General features: G+C 35.3%; 2 protein-coding genes and 1 long non-coding RNA gene across 20 annotated transcripts in view; 2 read left to right on the top strand and 1 right to left on the bottom strand.

The window, feature by feature from the left end:
* The first annotated feature begins 489 nt into the window (after nucleotides 1-489).
* Nucleotides 490-6889, top strand: LOC138178418 (E3 ubiquitin ligase Rnf121). Of its 7 annotated transcripts, XR_011172697.1 has the most exons (11): nucleotides 490-645; nucleotides 927-961; nucleotides 1055-1196; nucleotides 1265-1419; nucleotides 1491-1719; nucleotides 1796-2031; nucleotides 2125-2241; nucleotides 4246-4338; nucleotides 4436-4751; nucleotides 4895-5144; nucleotides 5218-6889. XR_011172697.1 is itself a non-coding variant. In XM_069110257.1 (9 exons), the coding sequence occupies exons 1-8, from the start codon at nucleotides 619-621 to the stop codon at nucleotides 4307-4309; spliced, it is 1005 nt and encodes a 334-aa protein (XP_068966358.1). In that variant the 5' UTR covers nucleotides 490-618; the 3' UTR covers nucleotides 4310-4338; nucleotides 6647-6889. The 7 variants fall into 7 exon arrangements, 4 of the variants coding, with proteins under 4 accessions (XP_068966358.1, XP_068966357.1, XP_068966356.1 ...); XR_011172698.1 differs by lacking the exon at nucleotides 4895-5144 and having other exon boundaries at nucleotides 4436-4630; XR_011172696.1 differs by having other exon boundaries at nucleotides 4436-5144.
* Ten-m (teneurin transmembrane protein Ten-m) overlaps nucleotides 5334-26539 on the bottom strand; it is a 653992-nt gene continuing 632786 nt past the window's right edge. For 10 of the 11 annotated variants that reach the window (XM_069110243.1, XM_069110245.1, XM_069110251.1 and 7 more), the window contains 10 exons: nucleotides 25912-26158; nucleotides 24947-25321; nucleotides 23481-23816; nucleotides 22388-22595; nucleotides 19891-19917; nucleotides 18381-18597; nucleotides 17186-18027; nucleotides 14548-16856; nucleotides 13475-14228; nucleotides 5334-12765 (listed from right to left, as the gene is read on the bottom strand). In XM_069110243.1, the coding sequence (XP_068966344.1) occupies nucleotides 11277-12765; nucleotides 13475-14228; nucleotides 14548-16856; nucleotides 17186-18027; nucleotides 18381-18597; nucleotides 19891-19917; nucleotides 22388-22595; nucleotides 23481-23816; nucleotides 24947-25321; nucleotides 25912-26158 (6804 nt within the window). In that variant the 3' untranslated portion in view covers nucleotides 5334-11276. The remainder of the gene's footprint in view (nucleotides 12766-13474; nucleotides 14229-14547; nucleotides 16857-17185; nucleotides 18028-18380; nucleotides 18598-19890; nucleotides 19918-22387; nucleotides 22596-23480; nucleotides 23817-24946; nucleotides 25322-25911; nucleotides 26159-26539) is intronic. The other variant, XM_069110246.1, reaches the window with a different exon arrangement.
* On the top strand, nucleotides 12701-23591 carry LOC138178419 (uncharacterized). 2 transcript variants are annotated; one of them, XR_011172699.1, is made up of 5 exons: nucleotides 12701-12790; nucleotides 18375-18660; nucleotides 19903-21152; nucleotides 22310-22602; nucleotides 23510-23591. It is a non-coding gene; the product is annotated as an uncharacterized LOC138178419 (long non-coding RNA). The 2 variants fall into 2 exon arrangements; XR_011172700.1 differs by having other exon boundaries at nucleotides 19903-22210.

Genomic DNA, 26539 nt, shown 5'->3' with positions numbered 1-26539 from the left:
TACAAAATCATATTCTTTTTTAAATTTACTTAAAATTTTACGAAGAAAGCTAATCATCACAGCATATAATTAAGAATATATTTAGAGTAACATAGATATTATTGATATTTATTACTCTTTTGCAGGAATTTTAACAAAGTAATTGCTGGAGATTATTCACTCTTCTTAAATTGATATTTTTATAATCTTTGTCTTTGCTATCTTACCGTATTTATCAATTATGTTTTTCACAACTTGAATAATATGTTTCCAATAGCAGGTTCAATAATTGTATTATCATCAATATGGTTGGAGAAAGGATTTCAGCGCGAAAAATCAAAAATATGCCTGAAATAATATTTAATATGATTAATTGTCCAAATAAATTATTTACATTTTAGATACTTCATTCGACAATATAGTGATAATATATTATAAGAAACAAATTATTGTTTTCTTACCTGTTTTTATTTATGTGTATAAATCAAATGAAGTTCATCATTACTGCTTATCAACATGTCAGATTTACATCATTGTGAACAGTACTTTACAATGTCTTCAAAGAGTCTTTGCTATTGCTGTATTATGTCAGTTTATTAAAATCTATTTTATAAATAGTAGCGTAATATAACCTTAACTATGCATTCACACGTAATCCCAAATAAGGTACAGTATCATCCTAAATACAAGTATATTGATATTATGTAAAATAAGAATGAACACGTAAGTCATGCTTACGCAAATATAACCTCCAAGGACAATATTTATGTTAAAAAAGGTATAAATTATTATGCATCAATGAACATCATGCTGTCTTTGCAATTATTTGTATATTCTGTTTCATTATTATTCGATTTTTATAATTTTTATTGAAGAACAATGAATTGTATTTCATGTGCTTTTTATATGTATACTACTTTCTAATTAAATATGTGTATATTTTACAGAGTGAAGATGAGATGACAGTAGAAGAGAAATGGATGTAAATATCAATACTCATTATTATATAATCTAACTGATATTGTATATTCAAGGAACTATATTATGAATGTATAAAATTAACTTGACGTTTCAGGGTGCAACATGTAAAAATGCACGAACAACATAAAGGGCATGAAGAAATGCATTTAGAAATGGTGCTTATTTTATTTTTAACTTTGTTAGTAGCACAGATTATATTAGTTGAATGGAGGAAAATACACTATAAGTCATATCAGGTAAATGAAAGTTTGTATGTCCTAAAATCACATAAGTTTTAGTTTGATACATTTATATATTTTTTCAGTTTGTTACTTTAATTGCTATGTGGATAATTCCATTTGGATTTAGTTTAAAAAATCATTGGTGGAGATTTATATTTCTCTGGTTAGTAACATCTTGTATAACAGGATTAATAGTAAGGAAGGCTGTACAAAAACCTATAGCAGGTACAACACCAAGGTATGTATGTCTTTTTAATTATAATTTATGTATTACTGTGAACTTAGTAATTCATTCAACTTTTTTTATAGATTGGTGTATAAATGGTTTCTTTTTATTTATAAATTAAGTTATATGTTGGGCATAATAAGTTATGTTGTAATGTTAGCCACATTTTTTGGTTTAAATCTTGTATTTGAGGTTAAGCCACAAATATGGATGGATTGTGGTTTACTTTTGTTATTTTATGGTCTTTATTTTGGAGTATTAGGAAGAGATGTTGCAGAAATATGTGCAGATAAAATGGCTTCACATATCGGGGTACGTACACAGTAATCGGATACAGATGTGGACTATGTGTCAAATAAAAAGGTGGAATATATTAAATAATTTGCAGTATTATGTACCAGGCCATATGCCAACTAGAACTTTAGAACCTGGTGTGTGTGCAGTATGTGGAAATAGACTTTTAGTGTCAGAAAATGAACCTGGTGTTATTGAAAACACGTACAAACTTAGTTGTGAACACGTGTTTCACGAATTTTGTATCAGAGGATGGTGCATTGTAGGAAAAAAACAAACATGTCCATATTGTAAAGAAAAAGTTGATCTCAAGAAAATGTTTTACAATCCGTATCCTTTTGATGTAATTAATAATTTATAATTTATTTTCGTGAATACATATATATATACATATATGTGTATGTGCCTTAATAATATGCGAAGATGGGAACGACCTCATGTTTTGTATGGTCAACTATTAGACTGGATCAGGTGGTTAGTTGCGTGGCAACCATTAATTTTGTTTCTCGCTCAAGGTATCAATTGGGGCCTAGGCCTCGAGTAAGTAGTATTGTAATAGGATAATTAAATTGCACTTTGAAAACCATTAAGTTTCTGTAAAACTAATGATTTATTCTTGTAAACAAGTATCTGTTTGTATTTTTCTACAAATAGTTGCTATTATATTTGCTATTTGTAACAACGAATTCTATTAGAAAGATATAAATCCAGTCCAACTTGAGATTAAAATTTTCGATACCAATATTGCATTCAGGTTGCAGCGTTATAAATAACTTATATTATATGGTTAGGATGTTTGCCACTGTAGATGATATAACATTATAAAATGTTATCTCTTCTATACTGGCAAATTTACACACCATTTATGTAGCACTAAATAATAGTTCTTCCATAGAACATCCTTTTTTTGCAATGTATATGAACATTTTCAAATTCTCATTTAACAAATGTGTGGCAATTACTAAATAATGTATTTTAATTTAAATATGCAGTGTGAAATGCATATGAACCATGGTTATCCGAATTAACTTTAATATAACGGAAACGTAACAAATAATCTAATATTTTCTATAATAAGAAAGAGATGCTGATAATAGAGAAAATCCTACTCTCATTTTGTACTTTAGAATTGAAATATACAGTATGAAAAATTAGATATGGCGTGTGGATCCTTTACCTTGGAAGAAGTTCAATTCGGATAATCTTGAAATATTTGATTGTATAATATATGTAGAAATATTCTGAATTGATGTGAGAATGATAGGAATTTACCGTATCATTTCTTTTATCATTCCACTTCCTCATTCAGGGTAGTCAATGTAAGTTTTCATTTTACACAATCAAATTGTGTTTCATGCGGTACATACACCTAATTCAAATAATTCTTTCTAAAGATATACATTAATTATATTCTGCATATTAATGAAATCTTTTGACAGTAACAACATTATTTTGTAAATTTTAAGCTTATAAAGTTGTTTCGTATACTAGAAAATATTAAGATATTTCATAAGAAAATTGCTTTGGTAATTATATTCGAATTAGCTTTGTTGTGCCAAAGAGGGAAAATTTTATTAAATATATTCTGTATTCAGAGAAGTAGGTTATTGGAAAATATCCAATGTAATATATCTTAAAGCAAAAAGAAAATCGTGGCTAGCAATAGAATTAAATTATTTATGATATTTCTATAAGTATTATTTCGCATATGTGCATTTTTTATCCTGTAAATTATTATTTCCACTGATAAAAGTGATTTGGTTGTCGAATGTTTCATGCATAAAAGAAAAGAAAAGGTAGTGAAATAGAGTAAATGGAATAAATCATTTTTTAATTTTAATAAATTCATAACTACGACTTGTGCATACTATATACTTATAAATCGAAATTTTTATAAATCTTTGGAACAAAAATTTTTTATGGTTGTCGAACTTGTTACCATGATAAATCAGGTTGCTCAACTACAACAGAAATTTTAATTTTACGAGAAGTTGGTGCGTATCATCGTCATAGAATGATACAAAATTTTATATAAACTGTACAAAATATTGTATCATTGTAAAGTAAAAACTGTACACATTATACGTATATTGTACAAAATGAAACTTAACGATTCAATTCGATGGCGATCCGATTTTCATACCGTTTAAAAAGTACACATTTCTTTTTTTCGTGATTTCTTTTTATAAAACAAATAAGGTAATTGCGCGATTATTGTAAATATTTTGGAAAAAATTATACAAATTGTAAGATTCGAAACATAAAGAAACGTTGTTCCGTAATAAATGATGTACAAAAAGCATACGAAATTCATGTAAAATTTATTTCTCATCAATAAAGATTATAAAACAGTCGATCTCGGTAGGAACTGTTAACAATTAGAATTTACTTTTTCAACCATTAAAGCGTTAGATCTTTTACCATTCCATCTGCAATTTCTCCTCGATTTATAATTACTTTCATGCGATTAATCGAACAGAACAGTCATCTGGCTAAAAAGGTTTTCTTAATTTTTCTCCTGTTTTTGTTTTCGAATTTTTCCAGACTGCCGGAAGATACAGACAACGGAAATGTGAATACGACGAAACTAGGGATCGATATACGTTAAAATACTGTAATTCCTCATCGGGATGCATCGTACGTATTCTAATTTTCTCACAAGAAATCGAGTAAATGAAAAAAATTTCTGTATTTTTCTTATATATTATTATAATTTGGCTTCATTGTTGCAAAGGTTACACGAGATGTAAAAGTGGAGGATAAGAATTTCGTTGGATACGCATTTAGAATCGAAATTACGGGCTTGTACGAAAGAGAGAGAAATAAATAATGAGAACTCTGTCAATGATGTTACTAAAAGTCTTTAATCAATCTCTCATCATTACTCGTTTAGCAAAAAACAACTTTTTATCACATCACGCATTCGTAGGTACTATTTTCGGACTTGTAGCGAGAGCACCGGATGATACATTTGAAGATCACAGGAGAAAAACCTGATAAAATACATTTTTGTTGACTTTCTTATTTTGATATCGTTTTATGACTAAAAAGTAATATTTTCATATTACATTTTTGGCCCTGTTAGGATCGAAGATGATGGTTTTTAAAATGCAGTTAATATTTTGTCAAAGTTTACTAAAAAATTATTACCAAGGAATATTTTAATATCCTCGATATTTTAACTTTATAGCAGAGGATATGTTGAAAATTACGTAGAGGATATAAAAATGAAATAGAAAGATAATTTTGGTAACATTGGATTGATTGACAACGTATATATGAAAGTTAAAAACTGCTTTCCTATGAAAAATGGAAAATGTAACTTATCATGTCTTTCCACTGTACTCTTCATTTATAATGTATGATGTATATAGAAATATTTATTTATACACTTAAATCTAAAAACCTCTCGCTATTGTCATGGGGAAGAAATTGTACGACAGGTGAGAGACAAGAGGTGCGAAGAGAACATTTACATATGTATGTACGTATAAAAACGGAGCCGAATTTTTCTAGAAAACAAAATGGACGACAGAGGTGTGAGAAAGAACTTTTTGATTGGATTCAGACGCCACGAATACGATGGGAACCTTCGGGATGGGTTAAAGGGCAGACAATCACAAACACGGGGAAATTTTATAGATATATTTATTGAGTACTTAGCGTGTAAGAGTATAGAATATATGTTACCTTATCAATTAAATATCATTACATGGTAATCATTATATAATGATGTAGTCTTTAAAATAAACCTCGCGCGGACAGACTGCGCGTGTGTTGTGTGTGTTTTCTTTTTTTTCTTTCTTTCATTCATCTTCTTCATTTGTGTTGTCGAAGAATATTTACATAATGATCGCAATAATTAATATATGTACAATCGTAGACGAAAGGACAAAACGAAAAAGTTACAGAGAGAAAAACGGACGAACTGCAAAATAGCGTCCCATGGAACCTTCCTCCTAATTATTTCTCAATCCATGTTCCGCGCTCGCCAATTACGAATCATGAGGAAGGAATCATTGTTCGAATTTTTCTTTTTCTCTTTTTTGTTCTCACATCGCTTTTAGATCAACCGTACTCTATACGAAAGTATAAAGGGCGCAATTATCGAGGTGACTGGTTTTCTTTTTTTGTCTTTTTGTTTCTTTTGTCGCGTGGATGATGGCGTGGCTCATTCTGTATGAAACTATCGTTATATCGATACTTTGCGGATACCCTAAATAAAATAAATCGTCGACATCGATGTCGCGTATGTCCGATTCGCTCGATCCTTCTGTTTTCATGAGCAATAGAAAAAAGCGTCGCCACTTCGATTACCATATACTACATATGTCGTACGTACGGAACACACACACAGTAATCGACAATGTCAACGAAATCAAAATGAAGATTAACAAAAATAAAGATGAAAATAGAAATATGTTATCGAGCAGTTTCGATCGACGACGACGTGCAGTTCTGTATGTGCATATGTACAAAAAGACACAGCGACACGTAAAAATCGATCGTGTTTTTTACGTGTCGCTTGGAAAAACAGGAAAAACACAACGAGACACCGATCACGAACAAATGTGTTTCCTCTTACACAGCGAGGTTCTTCGAGAATTCGTTCGTCTTCGAACGTAAAGAAAGAAAAGTAAAAAACGCGCGCGACTTTCTTCTTCGGCTATAGTTTAACACAACTCATATGTTATATATTAATTTACTATAATAGCTCTGGCTCACTCTTTGCTCATTCATTCTTTGTTCATGTGAACGTTTTCCTCATTTTTTTTACCTGACACACATTCTTGCACGCTCTTTTACTCTGTCTCTCTCTCTCTCCCTCTCTCTCTCTCTTTCCCTCTCTCTCTCTCTCTCTCTTTCTTTCGTCAGACGCATTAGATATCCTTTTTTCTTCTTTTAAAGATATACACGATAGTTACGAAGTATTGCTTTCTTTTAGTCGCGTGCCGATCGCGGTTCGCCTTCCAAACACAGCGGACGGTCTCCCGTCGACGGCGAAGATTCGTGTCGAGCATAACAATAATTAATTCCGCAACTTACCACGGGATCGAGCCTCCGCAAGAATCCTGCGAGCTCTATTGTTCCATACACATGTATAGATTACGAATAATAAATGTGATTGATTTAATTAAATCGGAAAACTGATTTTAAACTTCGAGTATCATTCATTTCAGACGTGTTCCGAAGGGTGTCCAATAAAACATGGAAAATATTTGTAGAGTTGATTCAGTATCTAAAAGTAGCGAAAAAGGTTCGTATAAATTTTTGTTTATAATATATAGCGAATTTCGTACGTATGTTAATCCATTTCGTATGGAACACCTATTGGAAATATCGAGATATTCCAATGTGAAATTGAGTTTCAACAAATTTGGAAAATATCAGAAAATATTGCAAAAGTAATTATATCTCAAATGGTAAGGTACCTCTGCTTTTAGATAATTCAATAATTAACTCCTAAAATATTTCACATATATTAGTGGACAACCTATACAGTTGTTGATATCGGTATCTTTTTATGTCATGCTATGTATTTGCATTTCAAAAGCAGAATTCTCACGGTGCTGTATCGCTCGAAGGTGACCATGCGCTAAGCGTAAAGTTAACTCGAGTACACAGGACCTTCATATTTCCGTTGTTTTTTTTCTTCATCTTTTCTCCCTAAGTATCGTTTCGCGTATAGACGAGTACACATAGAAAAGTGTTTCTTTTTTCCCTGGCGTGGTATCGATCGGCTCCTTTGTCATCTTAGAGCTCACACATACCACATGTGTCTTGCATGCTGAGTATCTAGAACACTATTACATTGCGGATGGCAGGTAACGGCGAGTTAACGGACAAATCAGACAAGCATCGTCCTTTTAAATGTTCTATAATATTCTCGAGAGAGTCGAAAATGGCAAAGAAATAAAAAATCAGGTAGAAATTTTACTAAAATGGAACCGATTTATTAGGTAGGTGCACATCGAAAACTTTAATCGCGCACTTCATTAAACTAATTTCCATATCATCCAATATACTTTTTCAATGTTTATATTGTCTGATCATTCTAGATTCGTAAGAATTATCAGTTTTAGAATTCGAACAGTCATAACGGAACGGAGTAAAGTAATTTACGCATTAAAAGATTGCTTAGGTGGGACAAGAAATGTCTTTGACATTCCTCAAATGCAAAATTCCCAGAAATTTGACACTTTCTCTAAATTTGTTTAAGTTTCGTGTTTTTATTCTAAAATTTCTTAATATCGAACGCACGTGATTTATAATAAATTTCTTCTTTTTTAACAGTCGACGAGTGCTGGGTCGAAGATTACAATTCGAATACAATTGAACCGAAAAATATTTTCACGCGACGTTAACGTGGCATCACATGTCTTCGGAAGCAACCCCTCCGTGACGCCAACATGTGGTCATCAGTACTCGAAGTATTAACGTGGTTGACAATTAAGGATAGGACATAATTGAATGGATGGTATTGCAGCGGTAAATTCAAACTTCAGAACAATATTTCATATGCACCAACCTAATTATAAATATGTGGCAAGAGTCGAGCCCGAGGCTGATAATGGCCCAACGCTAAAAAACTTCGAAAGGTAGGAACGAATGTAAAATCCGTATTAAGTTACGATATAAAGTTCGTGTATGGGGGAATATCGAAAAATGGTGGATCACAGACTGATATGCCTCGTGTCACCCCGGGCCTCGTCTCATCTGCTATAAAAAGAAAAGTCGCGATAACGATCCATCCATTTGCGCTAAAATGGAGGCAATTCGATGAACGAATCGGAAATGGAACTGTCGAGAAACGAAACGGAACGGACGAAAGTGAGCCATCATTGGAATCGTTCGAATTTTGAACGCGACGATTGATCGTTCACTCAGAAAAAAGAAAGAATAAAAAGAGTTTAAAAAAAAGAAAAAATAAGGACACGCGCGTCGTTTGACCATCACTTTCCGTTACTTCGTAGAAAAATGCACCGTTCTTACAACGTGGACGCGAATCTACTATACTTGCGTGGGTTTTGCGACACACTGGCTATACACAACGGATATGTACAGCGGCTTTTTATCAATTTTTTTTTCATTTATTGTTTAAAGGTTCACTAGCACACAAGTCTTAACACCGTTTACTAAAATCCCTCGTTTAACTCGTCTAGTGTACGTTTACTTTGTTAATTATGATTATGTATGTTTTTTTTATTTTGCTTTAAGTCCACGGTACAACTACCTGGAACACAACGTGGTTGAGCGACGTGGCTCGCACGTTGGCTCGCTATTCCTCTATTTTTTACGTTTACTTTTACATGTACGTATTATATCGCGTTATCGTTTTATTTCTCTCGTTCCTTTGACGTTCTTTACTTTCTATGTCAGTTTCTTTCTTTCTTCACCATCTTTCTCTTGCTCTCCCCCCTTTTAGATTTCACCTCGTTCCAGAAACCACAGAACTTGACTTCTACTACTCGTTTTCTTTTTTTACTTTTTTTCTTTTCTTTAATTTACCCAATACCGATAAACACCGATGAATTCAGTTTATACCCTTATTAAATAGAGAGGAGGTGTTGCATTTTTTTTCAAAGAGATTCTTCGATATATCTCGATGGGGCGCAAGGGTTGATTTCCACGGGACGATCCCACAGACACACGGTTACATAGGACATCTTTGACGACACAATTCAAAAAATAATTTTTCATTTTTAGTAGAAAGATAGGCAGGGTATTTCCGTACAATAGTATATTATATCGTATTAATATTATTTCCTTTTTTATTAGTTATTACTATTATTAGTATTAGTATTATCATACCGTTATTACTATCATTATTACGTTATTATTATTATACCGTTATCGTTATATTATTATCGTTATTATATTATTATTTTATTACTATTATTATTATTCCACCTGGACATTATTACCTTGACGTATCTCGTCACGTCATCTTTGCTCGTCTATTGCTCGTCCCGTTACATCACGTCACGCGAAGTACTGACACGAGGCATAAAATACAACGTAACGAATTCCACGCCGGATTAGTACAGCTTTTAGTACGACACGCAAACTTTTCTTTATACCTATCATATCTATTTACACGTTTTTTCGTTATTTTTCCACTCTCGTTTTCCACATACATATAATGTAATCGGCCGTTTCAATTTTCGAACAGATTAAACGCAGCATCTTTTATCTCTTTTTCTCTTTCGATTTTTCCAGGTGGATATTCTTTCTCAACAGGCAAACGAGAGTACATACGCGTAGACCTGAGTCTATGTTAATCCAATCTCGATTCATTTTCCTTTTTCTCTTCTCGAAAAACGCATTTCTCGATCAATTCACGTATCATCTCCTACATATAATGGGTGTAGGTGTCTCGCGTGTTGTTCGTATATATTGTATGTATATATTTCGTATGTGTGTCGCGTGTTTGGTACACACACGAACGCTTATTACACGTGTACGTGTGTGTACATGTATACATATATAAAAGCATTATCGACAGTTTCCACTTAAGTTTACCGGTTTCTTTATGTATATATATATATATATATTATATATATATTATCTACACATTACGATTAATCGAGTAGCTATATGTACAATCGCACGCCTCGCACTAGCACATCATTTGCGTCATGTTAAAAATATCTGCTGTATATTTATTGTGTCGACGTATCTATTTTCTTTCCTTTTTTTTCATTTTTTCTTTTGCATTTCCCTTTCGTTCCTTCGCATGTTGATCTATAGGTCGCGAAAAAAGTATCGTCGTCTTGCATAAATATAATTCCTTCTACGAGAACGAAAACGCCCCCGACGTGCACGTCTCATTAGACCCTGTTGCATCGATACACCAAGCTCCAGATCGATCGATCACTCTGAACGAGCATGAAAGTACTTCTCTCCTATCTCTTTCACGCACTCGTCCTCTATTTTCTTCGGTTTCGTCTTTTCTTGAATTTCGTTTCACGGACGGCACCTTAAGTTCATGCACATAACTTCAAAGTCTTATAACACGTAATTATACTTATACTTGCGAGAGTAAGTATCATCTCGTTTGATTACAAACTAATCACCACGTAACAAGCTTCCCTTCTTTCCTTTTCTTTCAGTGACTAGCTGAATCTTAACACCACATTACGATATTTCCACCTCTGGCGTGTACGTATGTTAATAAACTTACTCGAACGGACATCTTCGATCGCGCTGTCGACAAAAGAAACGATTACGAACACGATTGAATCACAAGCGACGCTATTATGGCACACCGAGCGGGGTTTGCTACACACGAAATAAAGACAGCAGCGCCACTGATCGAGAGGACGCGTTTCTTCGCTTCCTTGTCCGCTATTTTGATCCACGAGTGCGGTGAGAAGAGAACAGAGAGAACGATCGGGGAGGATTAGAGGATAGACGGCACGTATACGACGAGCCTTATAATAATCGGCTCGATGGAACGAACGTTAGTCTTGTCTCTCTTCAGTATTCTTTCGTTTTTTGTCCGGCGGCGCGATTCACGTGGGCGCGTGAATCAAGTCCCAAATAGCGTTACGATCCCGCGTCACATCCTCGAATCACGAGTCATGCCTGTGGATTCTGTTACGCCTGTTTCCACTCTTTCTTCGTTTCCTTTTGGTATCTCTCGTGAACGCTACATTACCAGGATCGTCAGCTAATTGTGGATATCTATGCACACTATGAATGTCCACACCTTCGTAGCCACTAACCGTGCCTCGACTAATTAGTTCATCTTTCTCTTCTTTAGACCAGTCGCCTCTTCCTTGGAAACCAGCCATAACCAATTGCTTCTCTATTTCCCAAGCTCTTTCTACTGCTCGTTTATGAGCGTGTTTTAATATTCTGTGTCTCTCTTGTTCAGGATCAGCTCCATACTTGATCACCACAGCAGCGTCTGGATTGTGTAATCTTAGTTCTTTCCAGGTACCTGCACCGTGTTCGGTAGTTTCATGGGTTGAGACGTTGAACATGCCACCTAGACGACGAAGTTCCTCCATGTCATCGCGAATTTTCAGTGCATTGTCTTTCACAAAATAGAACACGTCTTGATCGTGGACACTGAAGTGTAGAGGTAAGAAATATGAGTTGTTGAACACAGATGTCACTACGTCCTGGACTACGCTGTTCACACCGTCTACTACACTGACAAGTGATCTTCCACCGACACGGGAAACTAGGATACCTTCTCCAAAGACGGCGCGACGATGAGCCACTCTGGGAAGAAGATTCCTCGTTTTTGGTTCCAGCTTGAGTAATGGCTTAGGGACGAAACCTAGATCTGAGAACTTTTCGTGTACGCGATTCACAATACACTGTAAACCAGACATGACACCAAAGTCTGGGGTCAATTGAGGTGATGTGATGGTTGCGCTAGGTTGGTACACCATTTGTTTCATGTATTCGGAACCAAGCATTGCAGAAATATCGTAGCCATATAATTTCAGCCAACTAGCCAGATCAGTCATGTATTCCACATTTTGTTTGAAATTAATTGGATCATTATTACGGAAACGATAGATGAAAATGTCGGTTGGAGTGGTGAGTTCGTTGGCCATTTGCTCCCACGCTGGTGTCATCCACTGGCCAACAGTCGGATCGTACAAGCGCTTGTTTAGGTAAACTAATTTAGTGTTTGGATCCAGGAGACCACCGTGGAAGTCTATGGGCAAGTAGAAGTCTGGATTGGTGTCCTTGATGATTTTTCCAAATGGTGTGCGTCTCATCTCCTTTATCAGATTTCCATTGGTATCAAAGAGAGCTAGAGGAGAGCCATTTTGATCTGTTGCAACGTAGAATCTTTGCTCTGATGTCTCCACTGTCATGAGGAAATTGCGGGAGTCGTAGAGGAATCGGAAGGTTTTCGAGGACTTCGGGAAATGGATGTGCGTGATCAAATCCGGCGTCTTTGGATTCGCATAGAAGAACTGCGTGATGTTCTCGCGGTCGTCGTTCCAGGCGACCAGTCGGCCACGGTCGTCGTAGAAGTACCAGATCTGGAACTTCTTATGCTCGGAAGCGTGGATCAGTTGACCGCGTGAATTGTATCTATGTAAAACAAAGTTAAAGTCAGGTAAGAGTTAACTAAATTATTTAAAAAATAGTAATAACACTGATCACGTCAGTATGATAAAATGTATACTTCGCTTATATAGTCAATTCTATATATAATAGTCAAGTTTAGGAGTAGTTGTAGTTTTAATTAAAAAAATAAAAATATTGACTCTAAATATAATAGGAATTATGTTATAAAAGAGAGCTATTTTCGTTGACCCCATTCTTTTTGACTTTGGAAGCCTTTATTGCACATGGTTGAATTTGTCTTGATATAAAAAAAACTAGCTTTCCGCTAAAGTACACTACAAACGATTAATTGTACACGAATGATTCGCGTAAATATAGAATTTTCTAGCTTTATAATTTCAGCAGATTATTTTATAATCATTAAAGGTCAAGAATAATTTAGTTCTAAATAAATAGAAATTCAAATTTCGATAATAGTGATCCTTGTGTACTATATTTTTGCTCCTAAAGCGAATTTTTTATCTCGACATAAAATAAATAATAGAAAAAAATGATTATTCAAATATTTATATATCTATAACATGGAAGTCATCACTTTTAAAAATAACAATGGTTAATAACCTGCACAAAAATGTTTTTAAGTAATGAAATGTTTTAACCCAGCTTTATCTCAAATTTCTTCTTGAATATAGAACATGTTAAAAAATGATATATAATATAATTTTATACGAACCTGTACTTATGCTCTCCTCGAATAACAACGAATCCTCGTCCATCGTAAGAGTTAAACTCGACGTCACCGTATTGAACAACCCGATCTCCACTATCATAACCTAATGCGATCTTCTCATTATGTTCTGTAACTCCAATCACATTACCATTTTCATCATAAGCATATTGCCAATTATTCTCAGTATCAGCAACTTCTAAAACATGTCCGTCAGCATTATAAGTTATCTTCTCCATCTTTGTCCATTCTTTCTTCTCCATGGCATCTTTTCCAATAGACAATTTTCTCATCTTTATACGATTTCGGTTATCATATTCGAGTTCCATTCTAAATACATCCAATGATCTAATGTTCATCAAAACTGTTTTAACTCGCCCATGCTCGTCATAATCAGTGACGGTGAAGAATTGTTTGCTACTATCTTGCATTACAGATCTGTTAAAGAGATTTCTATATATTCTGAGATCTCCTACGCCTTCCAATATTCCCAGGTTTTGGTTGTATTTCAGACGTAATTGTGGAAGTTGTTTGCCGTTGATGTCAACTTCGATACCGGATATCCTGGCATTGCCATCGTATTGGTAACGATAGCGTGCGTTGTCCAAGCCACTTTTGCTACCGAATTTGATCTTTTCATCTTTAACGATTCCTGCGTGATATTTGTACTCTATACGCATCTCGAAATTGGGTTCGTTAATGTCGATGCTATGGACGAGGCTCGTGGTTTCTTGATACGTATAGTGGATCGAAGACAGTCCTGTATGGGGATATTTGAGATTTAATAAATTTATGGAATATTAACGAAGATAGATGATGAGTTTTGTGGGTGACTATACTGTAGTAAGTTCTTACAGATTAAAAGTATTAGTGATATAGTATATATGATTCCACTAAATATTAAATCTATTACAAGTACGTGTTGTTGAAAAAAAATCATTGAAAGAAATTTTCTTCTTTTACACTGAATAGTTAACTAACATCGATGAATTGCAATAAACAATATTTATAATCGTTATTTTTTTGTGTATTGGTATTTAAGACTATAAGTAATTATGATCATAATGGGTATCACTTACCAGCAAGAGTAGTTTCCAGCTTCCCAGTATGATCATAAACGTAAGCAACCTTGCCACTCTGATGCGGGTACACTTTCGCCAAGATCTGTCCATCATCATTATACAAAATCTCGTACGGATGTCTGTTCATCGGCGAGTAGTACTGATATTTATAGAACCCAAGAGAAGTCTGTAGTGAGAACGCATGAATATGTCCTCTAGGAGTAGTTAACGACTGCAGTGCTCCAGCTTCATCATATTGCAACAAATAATCACTTCCTCTTGGTGTAGTTACTTTCAGTGGAAGACTACTGAACATGTCCTTAAATGCATACACCATGGATGTTCCATCACTATATTTAATTTCGTACAATCTTCCAGCTCTATCAAAGCCATAGGTTTCACTGATATCTCCCCAGGTCCAGCTTGTCAATCTACTAAAACGATCATATTCAAGCTCTACACCGGAGAAGATTCCATTTCTGGGTCCCCATTTAACTGGTCTTGCTGTTCTGTCATAGGTGACATTTAGAAGCTCCGCATCATCATCCATGAAAACTGCCACGCTGTTAGTTTCTCTATCATATTCAAGAGACAATAAAATGTCCCCGTTGATGCGAAGCTTTCTACCAACTTGTGCCACAGTCTTCGATTCGCTTCTATATTTATTCCCTTGAAACTTTCTGAGAAAGTATCGCCATTCGAATCTGTTTGCTAAATCCCCAGCGATCTCTGTTCTTTGCTTAGCAGGAACTGGGTAGCTTTCACCTAACAATGGTTCTATTTCCGCCAATACTGAGTATGGTAAGGTATCTGTACTGACAGTGTGAGCCCATGGTGTGACCTGACCCACAGAACCATCAGAAAGAACTGTTGTTCTCTGCTCAGCCTCTCCAACCTTCGTAACCACAGACGATCCTTTGATGAGCATTGAGATTGGTTTTCTATTATTCTGTCCAACCTTCACAACTGCTCCTTTCAAACTTAGATCAAAAGTCAGACTGATCACTTTGCCTGTTGGAGTGACTGCAGAGGTGAGTCTGCCAAATTCATCATAATTGTACACATAACTCCTTCCTGTGCTGTCTAATTTGGTTTTCAATAGACCAGTGGGTCCATGGTAATCGAAGGTTACATTATAATTGTCTGGAGTGCTCAATTCGTGCAACATCTTCATTCTAGACATCCTCAGCCTGCACTTCTGTCCCTTAGTGTTCTCAATGGAGTTCACCTGGCTACTGTAGTCTCTTAACAAGAATACTTTATTCCCAGCTGCATCTGTGACAGTGCTCAGCTTTCCATTGCTAGTATTTACGTTGTATGTAAACTGATAAACAATCTCTCCAGTGAGTATGTTCTTGGTAGCAACATGTTGACCAAATCTATTGAATACATAGATTTCTTGAGTGTCTGGAGAATAAATCTCATACTCTCTAGCGCCACTAGCATCAGGAATGCTGGCCATTACGGATCGAATTCTGTAATTCGCTTGATCACCAATATGAACCACTCCATCAGGAGAAACGGCAACTGCAGATATCGTATTAAACTTTGAAGTGGAAGCAAGATAATGGTCAGCGTCGAAACAATCACAACCACGTTCCAAACAATTACACTTGGACTCCGCTCCAGCATATGGTGAAATTTTACCATCTGTACCAATCACTCTCACACGATTAATCCTTTGAGAATCACTTTCTGCTATATATAGATTTCCTGAAGGGCCAAATGCAATGCTTTGAGGCATTACCAAGGTAGCATGTGTAGCTAGTTCAGTGTCAAACGATGAAGATGGAGAAGCACAGTGAAGAGGACGTCCAGCAACGACCTTGACACGACCATCAGGAGCCAATTGAAGCACCATATGATCATCTATCATGTGTAACGAGTTGTCCAGAGGATTGATTGCTAATTCTGTAGGCCAACGAAGATGAACTTCTTCCACGTTTAAAGTACCCTCACAAGGAATTGGCTTCCAGTGTGACTTGTGCATGTGATTTCCAATTACTGTGGTGATTATACCATCTCTGTCGACCATTCTGATGTTAGTTCCATCGGCGAAATAAAGCACGTTGTCTGCAGAGACTGCTACTCCTTTGGGATAGGCAAGTTTGGCGTCTCTGGCCAGAGCACCGTCGCCACAGTGAGCTTCGTCGCCAGGAAGACAACGTTCTCCAGAGCCGACGACTGTTTCCCAGTTGTGATCAGGCTCAGAGTAATCGTTGGTGTCGCGTACACGAATGATTTGGTGTGATTCTGGGTCAGAAATGTAGAGGGAGCCGTCTAGAGGGCTGAGGGCTATGTGGTAACGGTAAGATACCCTTGTTGCACTGTAAAAAAGAACACAAAATCGTTGAGATTGCATAAAAAGTTCTGATTATTTTAATCTTATAGATATTGTTGTACACAGACTGTTTTCAATTCGATTATAAAACTATTTTAAGACATATTTTGTTCTATCAAAAGTAGTTTACGTGTATTTCAATTAATAAGAGTGATAAGATGCGAATAGAATAATGCGAAGTTAAACGATATTTCTTCGTATTTCTTGACAATTATCTAGTTGTTTCCAATTTCAAGGCAAGATTCGTGAGTGAGGGCACACGTCGTAACTTGAAATTTCACGAAAAGATATATCAACATTCAGTAGAAAACTTACTTGAGCCGAACAACAGTTCTAACAGTGCCATCGACAAGAATCTTTCTGACAAGATTGAAGTCCCCAACAAAGATAGATCCATCAGAAGCAGTTGCAAGAGCAACGGGTGCAAGAAGCCTCTGGTTAGAAGCCTCTGCTTGTCTATCGCAATCATAGCAATCCAGAGACCTTTGATGTCCATCGCCCATAGTAGTCAAAATCACTCTAGGCTTTTGCTTCAAATAAATATTCGAGCCATCTCCTTTCTGAAGAATCCCCTCGTGGAAATTGTATCTATGATGGATATCCAAATTCCAGCCTCCAACTTCAGAAATGGACATGTCATGGCCACTCAGTTTCGTCGTTTGAACATCCCAAATAATATCTTTGCAATCATTATACTCGTATCCAACTTTCACCATAGCAGTGGTGACACCATAAACGCGTTGTCTATACACGTTCAGTCGATTCCAAGCATAAGTGAATTTTATCACTGGATCTGCTTCGAAGGTTTTCTCGAACAGAATTCCTTCGATTGTGATTCTCAGATGAATTAGATTAAGGGTTGGAGGTATGACTTCAGGTGTCAACTGCAGCTGTATGGTGGAGAGATAGCCGGCTGCTCTGGAGCTATGGTAAACGAGATTGAGACCCGTGCCAGGTATTTGCAGGCTTTCTTGTATAACTTGGGACTCGGCCAGAATAGCACTTTTGTCAGGGCACGCTCCCTGGAAACCGTGCTTCCACGTTGCCAGGACCACTGGTTTCATCAGGTCGTAATCGTGCGCTGCACAAGCATATGGAATGTGGCTTGTTTGCTTTTCTTCTGCGGTGCTCATGACTATCTTATCGATTATTACCACCTTTAGAACAGATAAGATTTCATGTATTAAAAGTGTGTTTGTTTATAGATTATTGCGTAAACATAGGACATTTTGTGCTCAAGTTAGTTTAAACATGACACTACATTTCATATGTTGTATTTTATACCATTTACTATAAATATTCTTTTGTTAATATTTATACGTTCTATATTAATATTTGAACATTTAAATTACATCAAAAATAAAAAGTTTCATATTTTTTAATTTTGAATTTCCCACAAATGCTTAAAAATCCGCAATCTACCTGCTTATCATATTCTTCTCGATAATCTTTATTCGACTTATACAGTGACAATTTGCAATTATCAATCACATATTTAATGTAGCATTACCTCGTTCCATGGTACAAAAACAATGTGGCTCTGCGGTTTGAATGGCGATCTTCCAAATTGTAAAGTGACCGCGCCACCGCCGTTCACCAGGAGATCAAACCAGCCGTCGTCTCTCGTCAAGGTGAAGCCTTCCAGGGGTGTGCTGGTACTGACTCGCACTCCCATCAGACCGGTGCCAAGATGCGTGACAACGCGGCCACGGACAACAGCCGATCGACTGTCAGGAAACAACAATGTTAACGATCCAATAGCTGTCTCTGCTCGATCGTGTCAAACTAAGGTGATTACTTTTTTCCACTGTGCTCCGTGGCACGCTAACAACAAAGCAACTGTTATCTCTAATCTAATTTCAATCTACCACAGTATTACTTTTGGAAGTTCGTACTTTGTCTTGCAGTGTTTATTAATTTAGAACTTTTCTAACGAAAATGTACTGTCATTTGCAAAATGTTCATATTTTTGAGCGAAGAATTAATAAGTTAATATTTATGAAGGAAAAAATTATTAGTACTAATCAAGAATTCATGAAATCTACAAAGATCGAAGTTCTAGGTTGTTTTAGGTGGCAGTACTTCTTCGTTTAAATATATTGGTACTTCGTGCGTGTACATTGTACATGTCTTGGAAATATAAAGTCGAAAATTCAGTCAACGCGACCTCAGTCTCGTCAACGCTGCTTTTCAGTGCTAAAGAGGTGAATAATTTATTTGGTCGAAGAGTATTAATTAATTTCTTGTGAATATTCATCATTTGGATTTAACCTGTACTTGAGAATTTACAAACTTTTTATCGAGTGATCAGTGCTGCTCTTTTTCCTCTCGTATGTTAAAAATTCTCACGAAAGATCTCAAGATAAAACTCTCAGATAAAACTTTCATTTTTTCGCGCCAAACCTGAGCAAACCATTGATATGAGACATATCACTCCTTATGGATGCCTCGTTGGCACTGAAGAAGCATCGGTCGAAATGCTATGAATACATATATATACATACACATATACACGAATAACACAAAGTCAGAAGCTCAACTTAAAAGGCACGAAAGACAACGTAGGAATAATAAGGTAACCAAACCATGCAACGAGAAAGAGATTCGAACATTGATGAGAAGGAGACGAATGGGGTTTGGTGGTTGTGAGCTTTCATATATCTCTTTATTTTTTTTTAATTCAGTCGTACGCAGCGTCACAATGTTCGGGGAAGATTCTTTTTCAGTTTTGTCGACAATTTTCGTGACCTTTGCAAATGTCGACAAGTCGTGAATAGACTCGTCCTCGAAACTGAATTGAACGCGCGCGTATCAACCTCGTTTTTCGGATGCAGGAATTGTTATATTATGTATTACACATGATAATAATGCAAAAAGTCGTCAAACAGCATCAGCAGCTATTCAACCACTTATATTCTACAAAACGAACTCGCAACCGGTACTTTCATATCATTTTTCTTTTGATTTACTTTTTTTTCTTTTGTATCTTTTTTGTTCCTTGGTCATAGTAGCTTTCTTACCTTGTGTTGAAGTGATTCCAGAACATACTGACCAGGCAGCACGGATAAAACAGAGCCGAGTTAAAATGATGTGATTAAAGGCGAAACTAGACGGAGAGATAGAAAAGAAGAAGAAATAGAAGATGGAGAAGAGAATAGAAAATAGAGAGAAGGAAGGAAATATATGAGTAGAGAAATAATTTGATTAATCCTACTGAGTCTTTTTAGATTATTTTTAACCCAAATCTATGTCTTTAAAGTTTAAATATACATCAAAAAAAATAAATTTTATTATTCGATAAATTTCTTTTATTAAAGCATTTTCGTTTCTTGAGATGAAAATGAAAATTAAAATATAAGAATTAAAAGGATAGTAGTATAGGAATAAGAGGGACGCATCGGGGTTAATCTAGGATAATAGAAGAAAGAAGGTGGCTTTGCGTTTCAATTTTATGTCAAATATCTTTAAACATTGAAAGTTTTTTGTTCAATAAAATAAAAATTCGAGGATCTTAGTAAAGGTAAGTTAGGGTAATAGGGGATGAAATAGAGATCTTGTATATAGAGAAATCACGTGAGAAGAGTTCTCGAAATGTCTCGAAATGTTTCGAAATATCTTCGAAAGAAAGTTAGGCAGAAGTCTTTAGGAATCAGTTCCAGAAATGCGGTTGGGAAAACACGGTTCTAAATATAATGATTCACAAAAGTATTTGAACACTTATAGATACCTTTTATAAATACGTTATGTGTGTTATCCGAAACATAAAGAACATTCACTAATTTCTTTGTCTTAATTTTATGTAATATTTTTAGGCATTAGGTAACAATTATAATTTTGCTATATATACTATATAAACACTATATAATAAATGTCCGTTAATTCTGTCTGTGTTAAACTATCAAAATGTTTTACATAACACACACAATACACACATAAAAAGATTTCCATGGTAAATATTCAAATACTTTCATGAACTACTATAGATTTTTAATTACTCTTTTAATAAATGATCATAGGCATAAAGCTCGAGGCTCGTAGATGGTGTCACACATTCACGCAAGCTTCACTCGGACGGACACGTGAAATAGAAATAGAAAGAAAGAAAGAAAGAAAGAAAGAACAGTATATATGGAGAAGACCGTCGATCGTTCGTTGTATCATCGATCGATTTCATATTGAATGATTAAGAGAGTAGCGAATATAGTCGAAGAAGAAAGTATAGAATGAGAGTGTAGAGTGAAGAGAACTGGGGGTTCAGTGCAGGGCACACGCTCGCGCACACGTACGTACAAACATATGTATAAAACTTTTGGGATGTGATTTCACACGGGTCACAACAACGCAGAGAATATATCATATCTATGTATACGTCTTCGTGTTTTTGTATAACGAAAAAATATATATATAGATAGATAAAGATAGGTAGAAGAGGATGCATGTGTCTTGTCATAGATCGAGACAGCTAAAGGTTACTTTTTATAATTAACACATTCATTGTTTTACATTGAACGTGAGATACTTTTCTTGTTAGAAATATTTTTATTTTAAATAATAATTAATATCTCTTTAACACACATTTGTTTTCTGAATATTTTATTAAAACATACAGAATAAACATATAAAACACGAAGAATGATACGAAGGTCACAGGGGAAAAATATGATAAGTATATTTTTATTGATTTCCTGCTTTTAACTTCGCTTTATGATCAAACGGAAGAATTTTTATATGACATAATTGAAAATGAGAACAACCTGTCAGATCCAGAGATGCAAGTCTTTTAAAAATAACTAATGGCTTGAAGAAGGTAATGGACAAGCAATATTTTAATTTCTTCAATATTGTAATACAATAACAAGCATTATTTTGAAGATCTGTAAGAGGATGAGAAAACTCTTGTTTAACTTCACAACCAAATATAAGGACAATTTTGGTAATATAGGATTTATTCACAATGCACTGAATCGTAAAGCTTCTGTGTAAAAAGTAGGAAATGTGACTTATTACGTTCTTTTCCTGTAGTCTTCGTATTATTGTCAGATAATCGAAACGACGCGGCATGTGCGTCAATAGCAGTAGAGGGTATTATTCAGTCATCTGAATCTCCTTAAATCCTCGATAAACTCTAGCCGTCTCGCAAGACACGCGCTCTTCTCAGACGTATACGTCATTAGTAAAAGACATTACGTATCATATATATATAATATGTCGTGGCTACCGAGTTTCACTGTATTTGTTCCAAGTGTCTAATCGAACACACGTAAGAAAAAAAGAAAGGAATTGCACGTAACATCAAAGTTGGGACGGACCAACGGGACGGACACGTTCAAGTATTATAATGTACGACGAATATATTCGTTTCTCACGAGTATATACAATAATAATATAACGCGTGTGTGTTATTATATAATAATTCTGTCATTATTACTATTATTACAGTTAGAATGATTCTCTAAAGTAACGAGACGCGTTGGACGAAGGAGAATCGTAATACGTGATCGTGCTGAACAAACTCACCTCTCGTTGAAGGTTTCTTGACGCGCGTAATTTTGAAGACTGCCTTCGTCGATTAAAAATTTCATCCTCTCGAAGAAGGAAGCGGTGATGGCCGGCGGCTGCTTTCGCAGAAGTATATCGATCGGCTTCGGTGCTGACACGCAAAGTTGGCTGCTACGACATATATGATTCGAGCAACATTCCGGATCCGCGCAATCGATGAGACCGTCTGGAAAGTATGTACGTTATCGTGCAATTAGAAAAGATGACCGGTGTTAGGCGCATTCGACGTATAGTCGTGTCACTAGACAGCAAATTTTTATGCAATTTCATATTTCTATTAAGATATAATGTACGACACCTAAGGAAATATACCTATGTGCATAAACATTTGTTTCATTCATTAAAATTGTAACAAGTACTTTTTCATATTTTTGCATATTATCCACATTTTTTGCGTATTATCATTTTAGAATTTCCTAGAAACGCATAGAAATCGACAGTCTACATATCACATCGCATTTGTTAAATTAGATGCGTTTGTATAACGTCTTGTATTCGTTCTTTTGTTATAGAGTATAGTAATGGGTTCTTTATATCGGAGACTAATGGCTCTAAATGGCTGGCATAAGCCACACCCATGATTTAGAGCTCGAAGTAATATGAAAATGAAACGCGAAAACACGAAGGTAGAACCTTGTCCATAGATCTTACAACTTCGTTAATTTCACTGTTCTAATACTAACTTTACTATTTACTTTTCAAAATACAGTAACAAGTTCCTAAGAAACATTTACACGTTTCTTGATTTGGTGTGTCCATAGAATACTTTCAAACATACGCAAACATATATCTATCTCTAGAACCATTCATGGATAAAATAAAGCACCCTACTTAAAGTAACTAGAGGATCACATCTATTGCATTATTATTATATCATTCCAATAATAATTTTTTATATATAGTACATTTAAATATGCAATAGTGTTTAATTATTGTAGTGTTGAACTAGAATTTAAATTTAATTTTCTGCACATATATATCTAATGATCTAAATAACATCTATAATCTAATTTGTCGAATTATAAATAATAATTTACTCCTCGTTTTGTACCTTTGTCATTGTCTCTTCCGTCATTGCAGTTCTGTTCAAGAAGCACGTTGCAGTCCTTGCCATCCCAGCCATCGTAGCACCTGCATTCCCATTGACCATCGTTGCCGACTCTACACTGTCCGTGTCCAGAGCAGGAATTCGGGCAACCTTCCATGGTGCAGTGTTTTCCATTCCAACCAGTCACGCACAAACAGGTCCCGTTTTTACATTGCCCATGTTCGTTGCATCGAGGATCGCATTGCTTTAGATTACACAATTCGCCGGACCATCCGGGCAAACAGTCGCAAGCATTGTCAACGCAATGCCCGTGGGGACCGCAATCCAAATCGCATAATTCTGAAAATTATGGAATATATTGTTATTATATAAATAGAGGGATTTGTAGGAGTTGTCCTTAGATAACTGCGGATTGTATGCAGATTTGTATTTTTGCAGAGCGAAGAGATAGAACTTAAATAGAGATCTGTTTTAACTATTGAAAATTCTCTACTTTGGACTCTCTAGCTCTTCGAAATTTCCTATTTGTTATTTATCAAAAATTTGTTACTCTATTTTGAATATTTTATATATTTTTGCATCTTTAAATTTCGCATAGGTGCATAAAAGTCCGCAGTCTGGTTGTCACTACATCTATTTTTGTAACAATTACGAATCATTAGTTTGAGTAACAGAAATCACAATTAATATAATTTTTCAAAATTTTGCGTATATCTTTGAGAAACACTAGTTAGCGTAGGCACTAAGCAACACAGAAGCTGGGAGAAAACCTTTTACGATTTTGTAAAAGGTGGAATTAGTTAACACTAATGGGCAATTGGATCAATGATCACAATTAGCAAAGGAGTAAAAAAACCGAAAGAACGAACGATATGGAGAAAAACGAAATGGATATAAAATAGAGAATTTCATCGATGTCACACCTGGAAACATAAGAATCGATTAATTGAAGCGAACTTTCATACATATTATATGAAGAACATTTCAAGTTACGACACAATTTAGAAAGACATTCTTTCGAAGAGCTAGAATTAATAATTTAAAACGTCATTAAGACAATCTACATTAATATAATCTATATCAGATTACATACCAACCACTACCATTGCTGTTTATCGATCGTCATTTAGATCAAATTAGAAATTCATTTTCCGATAAGACCAATGAATTTGAAATGCATATTACTAATTTAAACACGATCACCAGTGATATTATTCGAGTTTCAACATTATTCATGTACGATCTTAATATCGAATCTTATATAAGAACACGGAGAACTTCGAATATTTCAATAGAGGAATATTTATTTATAATTTATATTATAAATTAACAGGACATTTTGACAGAATATATAGCTCAGCTATGTATTCGTATATCTAAATCTGACCATTAACTTGTCTATGTAAAGAAGATTCTACTGCAATCTAATATATACAATACATGATTGCTGTTAATATAATATTTCTTACCTTTCGAGCAGTCGTCTCCAGACCACATAGGCTCACATAGACAAGTCTGTGTCTCAAGATCGAAATTTCCATGCCCGCTGCAATCGGGCAAACACTGTAACGCTTCTTTGTCCATTTGGCTACAATCTGCTCCTTTCCACCCCTTCTTACAGATGCAGGTGCCCTCCGCGCAGAAACCATGGCCAGAGCAAGTCGGATGAGGGCAGTCCACTTCCTCGCAATACTTTCCTTTGTAGCCACGTACGCAATTGCACTTTCCATTGGTGCAATGGCCGTGTCCGTTACAATCAGGCACTTCGCATTCGTCGTGTCGCAGGGAACATTCCTTGCCCTTCCAGCCAGGGTTGCATTGGCACTCTCCGTTTATGTACTCGCCTGTAGCCCAGAGGAATAAAACGGTGTTAAAACGGAAACATAAGAAATTGTTTCCTTGCAATGTTAGATTGTACGGTGAAGCTTAATCGAAGGCGAAGCCCGGAATTTATTGAGCCTCGAGGTTCTGATTAGATAGAATTGTATCATAACCATAAGACATTGCAACGATTCACACATGTGTATCGCTAGAAATTTTGAATAGAGAATGTTAGATATACGATAGTTAGATGTAAGTATATTCATAAGTATTAGGTCGTCCGAAAAGTTTCTTTCGTTTTATAAGGAAATAATGGACGCACAACGTTTTTTGTTTTATATTATTTTATCGAATTACGTACGATCTATTTTGTTCTATCAAGATAAAGATCACAACGTTTGACAGATTAAGTTTCATGTTTTTATAAAGATGCATCGTTATAAAAGACATGTCTGTAAAAGAAAGACACTTTTCGGACAACCTAATAGGTAGGAACTCTGATTTCAAGGTTTAAATTCGGAATATTCTCAAGTTATAGATCTTTCTAAAATGTTTCTCCTTGATATTATTTATTTTACTCTTTGAAACTAATACGAAATAACTGTTCACTTACCACGCTGACTACAGAGAACAGGACAAACGCTCTCGCTGCAATCTTCGCCACCGAAACCAGGATTACATTGGCAGTGACCCAGCAGACATTCGCCCTTTCCACTACAGCCATTCGGACAATTGTGCGTCATGTCTTCCGCGATCATAGCTATAAACGACACTTCCTGAGGATCACCGTCGTCGTTGTACAACGAAAGGAACCAATGACCAGGCTCCATATAATGCGTCACTTCCTTCTTGATCGATGGCTAGACGAGGAACCAGGAAACTTTAGTAATTTCTTATCGATTTTTCTAGCTATTTTTTTACTACAGATGAAACACTTTCCAAGAAGTGCTTCCGAGGGAAAAAAATAAAAAAAAAATCTCTGAGAACCCAGAATATTTGATCTTTTCTCCTGTTACAATTAAGAGAAAAAAAAATAATAGAAATTAACTGTTTTTAAAGATTTCGTTAGAATGAAGCGATAATTTGATCTTATTAGATTCAACACGTTAAGTGCGGTAGTTGTCTTCAAATGCATTGACTAAATACAAGCATTCTATTATAAATTTGAAATGAAGAAACTAATTTGCTTCATCTTTATATCACCGAACATTCTTCAAGAATATAAAAAATGATAAATCACT

Source organism: Bombus flavifrons, chromosome 3 (assembly GCF_040668555.2).
Source record: "Bombus flavifrons isolate JBK064 chromosome 3, iyBomFlav1_principal, whole genome shotgun sequence".
In the NCBI taxonomy this organism is placed as follows: Eukaryota; Metazoa; Arthropoda; class Insecta; order Hymenoptera; family Apidae; genus Bombus; species Bombus flavifrons.
The sequence above is the reverse complement of the archived record's forward strand: the minus strand, read 5'-3'. Positions and strand labels throughout refer to the sequence as shown.

Coding starts and splice junctions, on each gene's coding strand:
- LOC138178418 (XM_069110257.1), top strand. CDS start 619: ATGCATTCACACGTAATCCCAAATAAG. Junction 1,420..1,490: donor ATAGCAGGTACAACACCAAG/GTATGTATGTCT, acceptor CTTTTTTTATAG/ATTGGTGTATAAATGGTTTC. Junction 1,720..1,795: donor AAATGGCTTCACATATCGGG/GTACGTACACAG, acceptor AATAATTTGCAG/TATTATGTACCAGGCCATAT.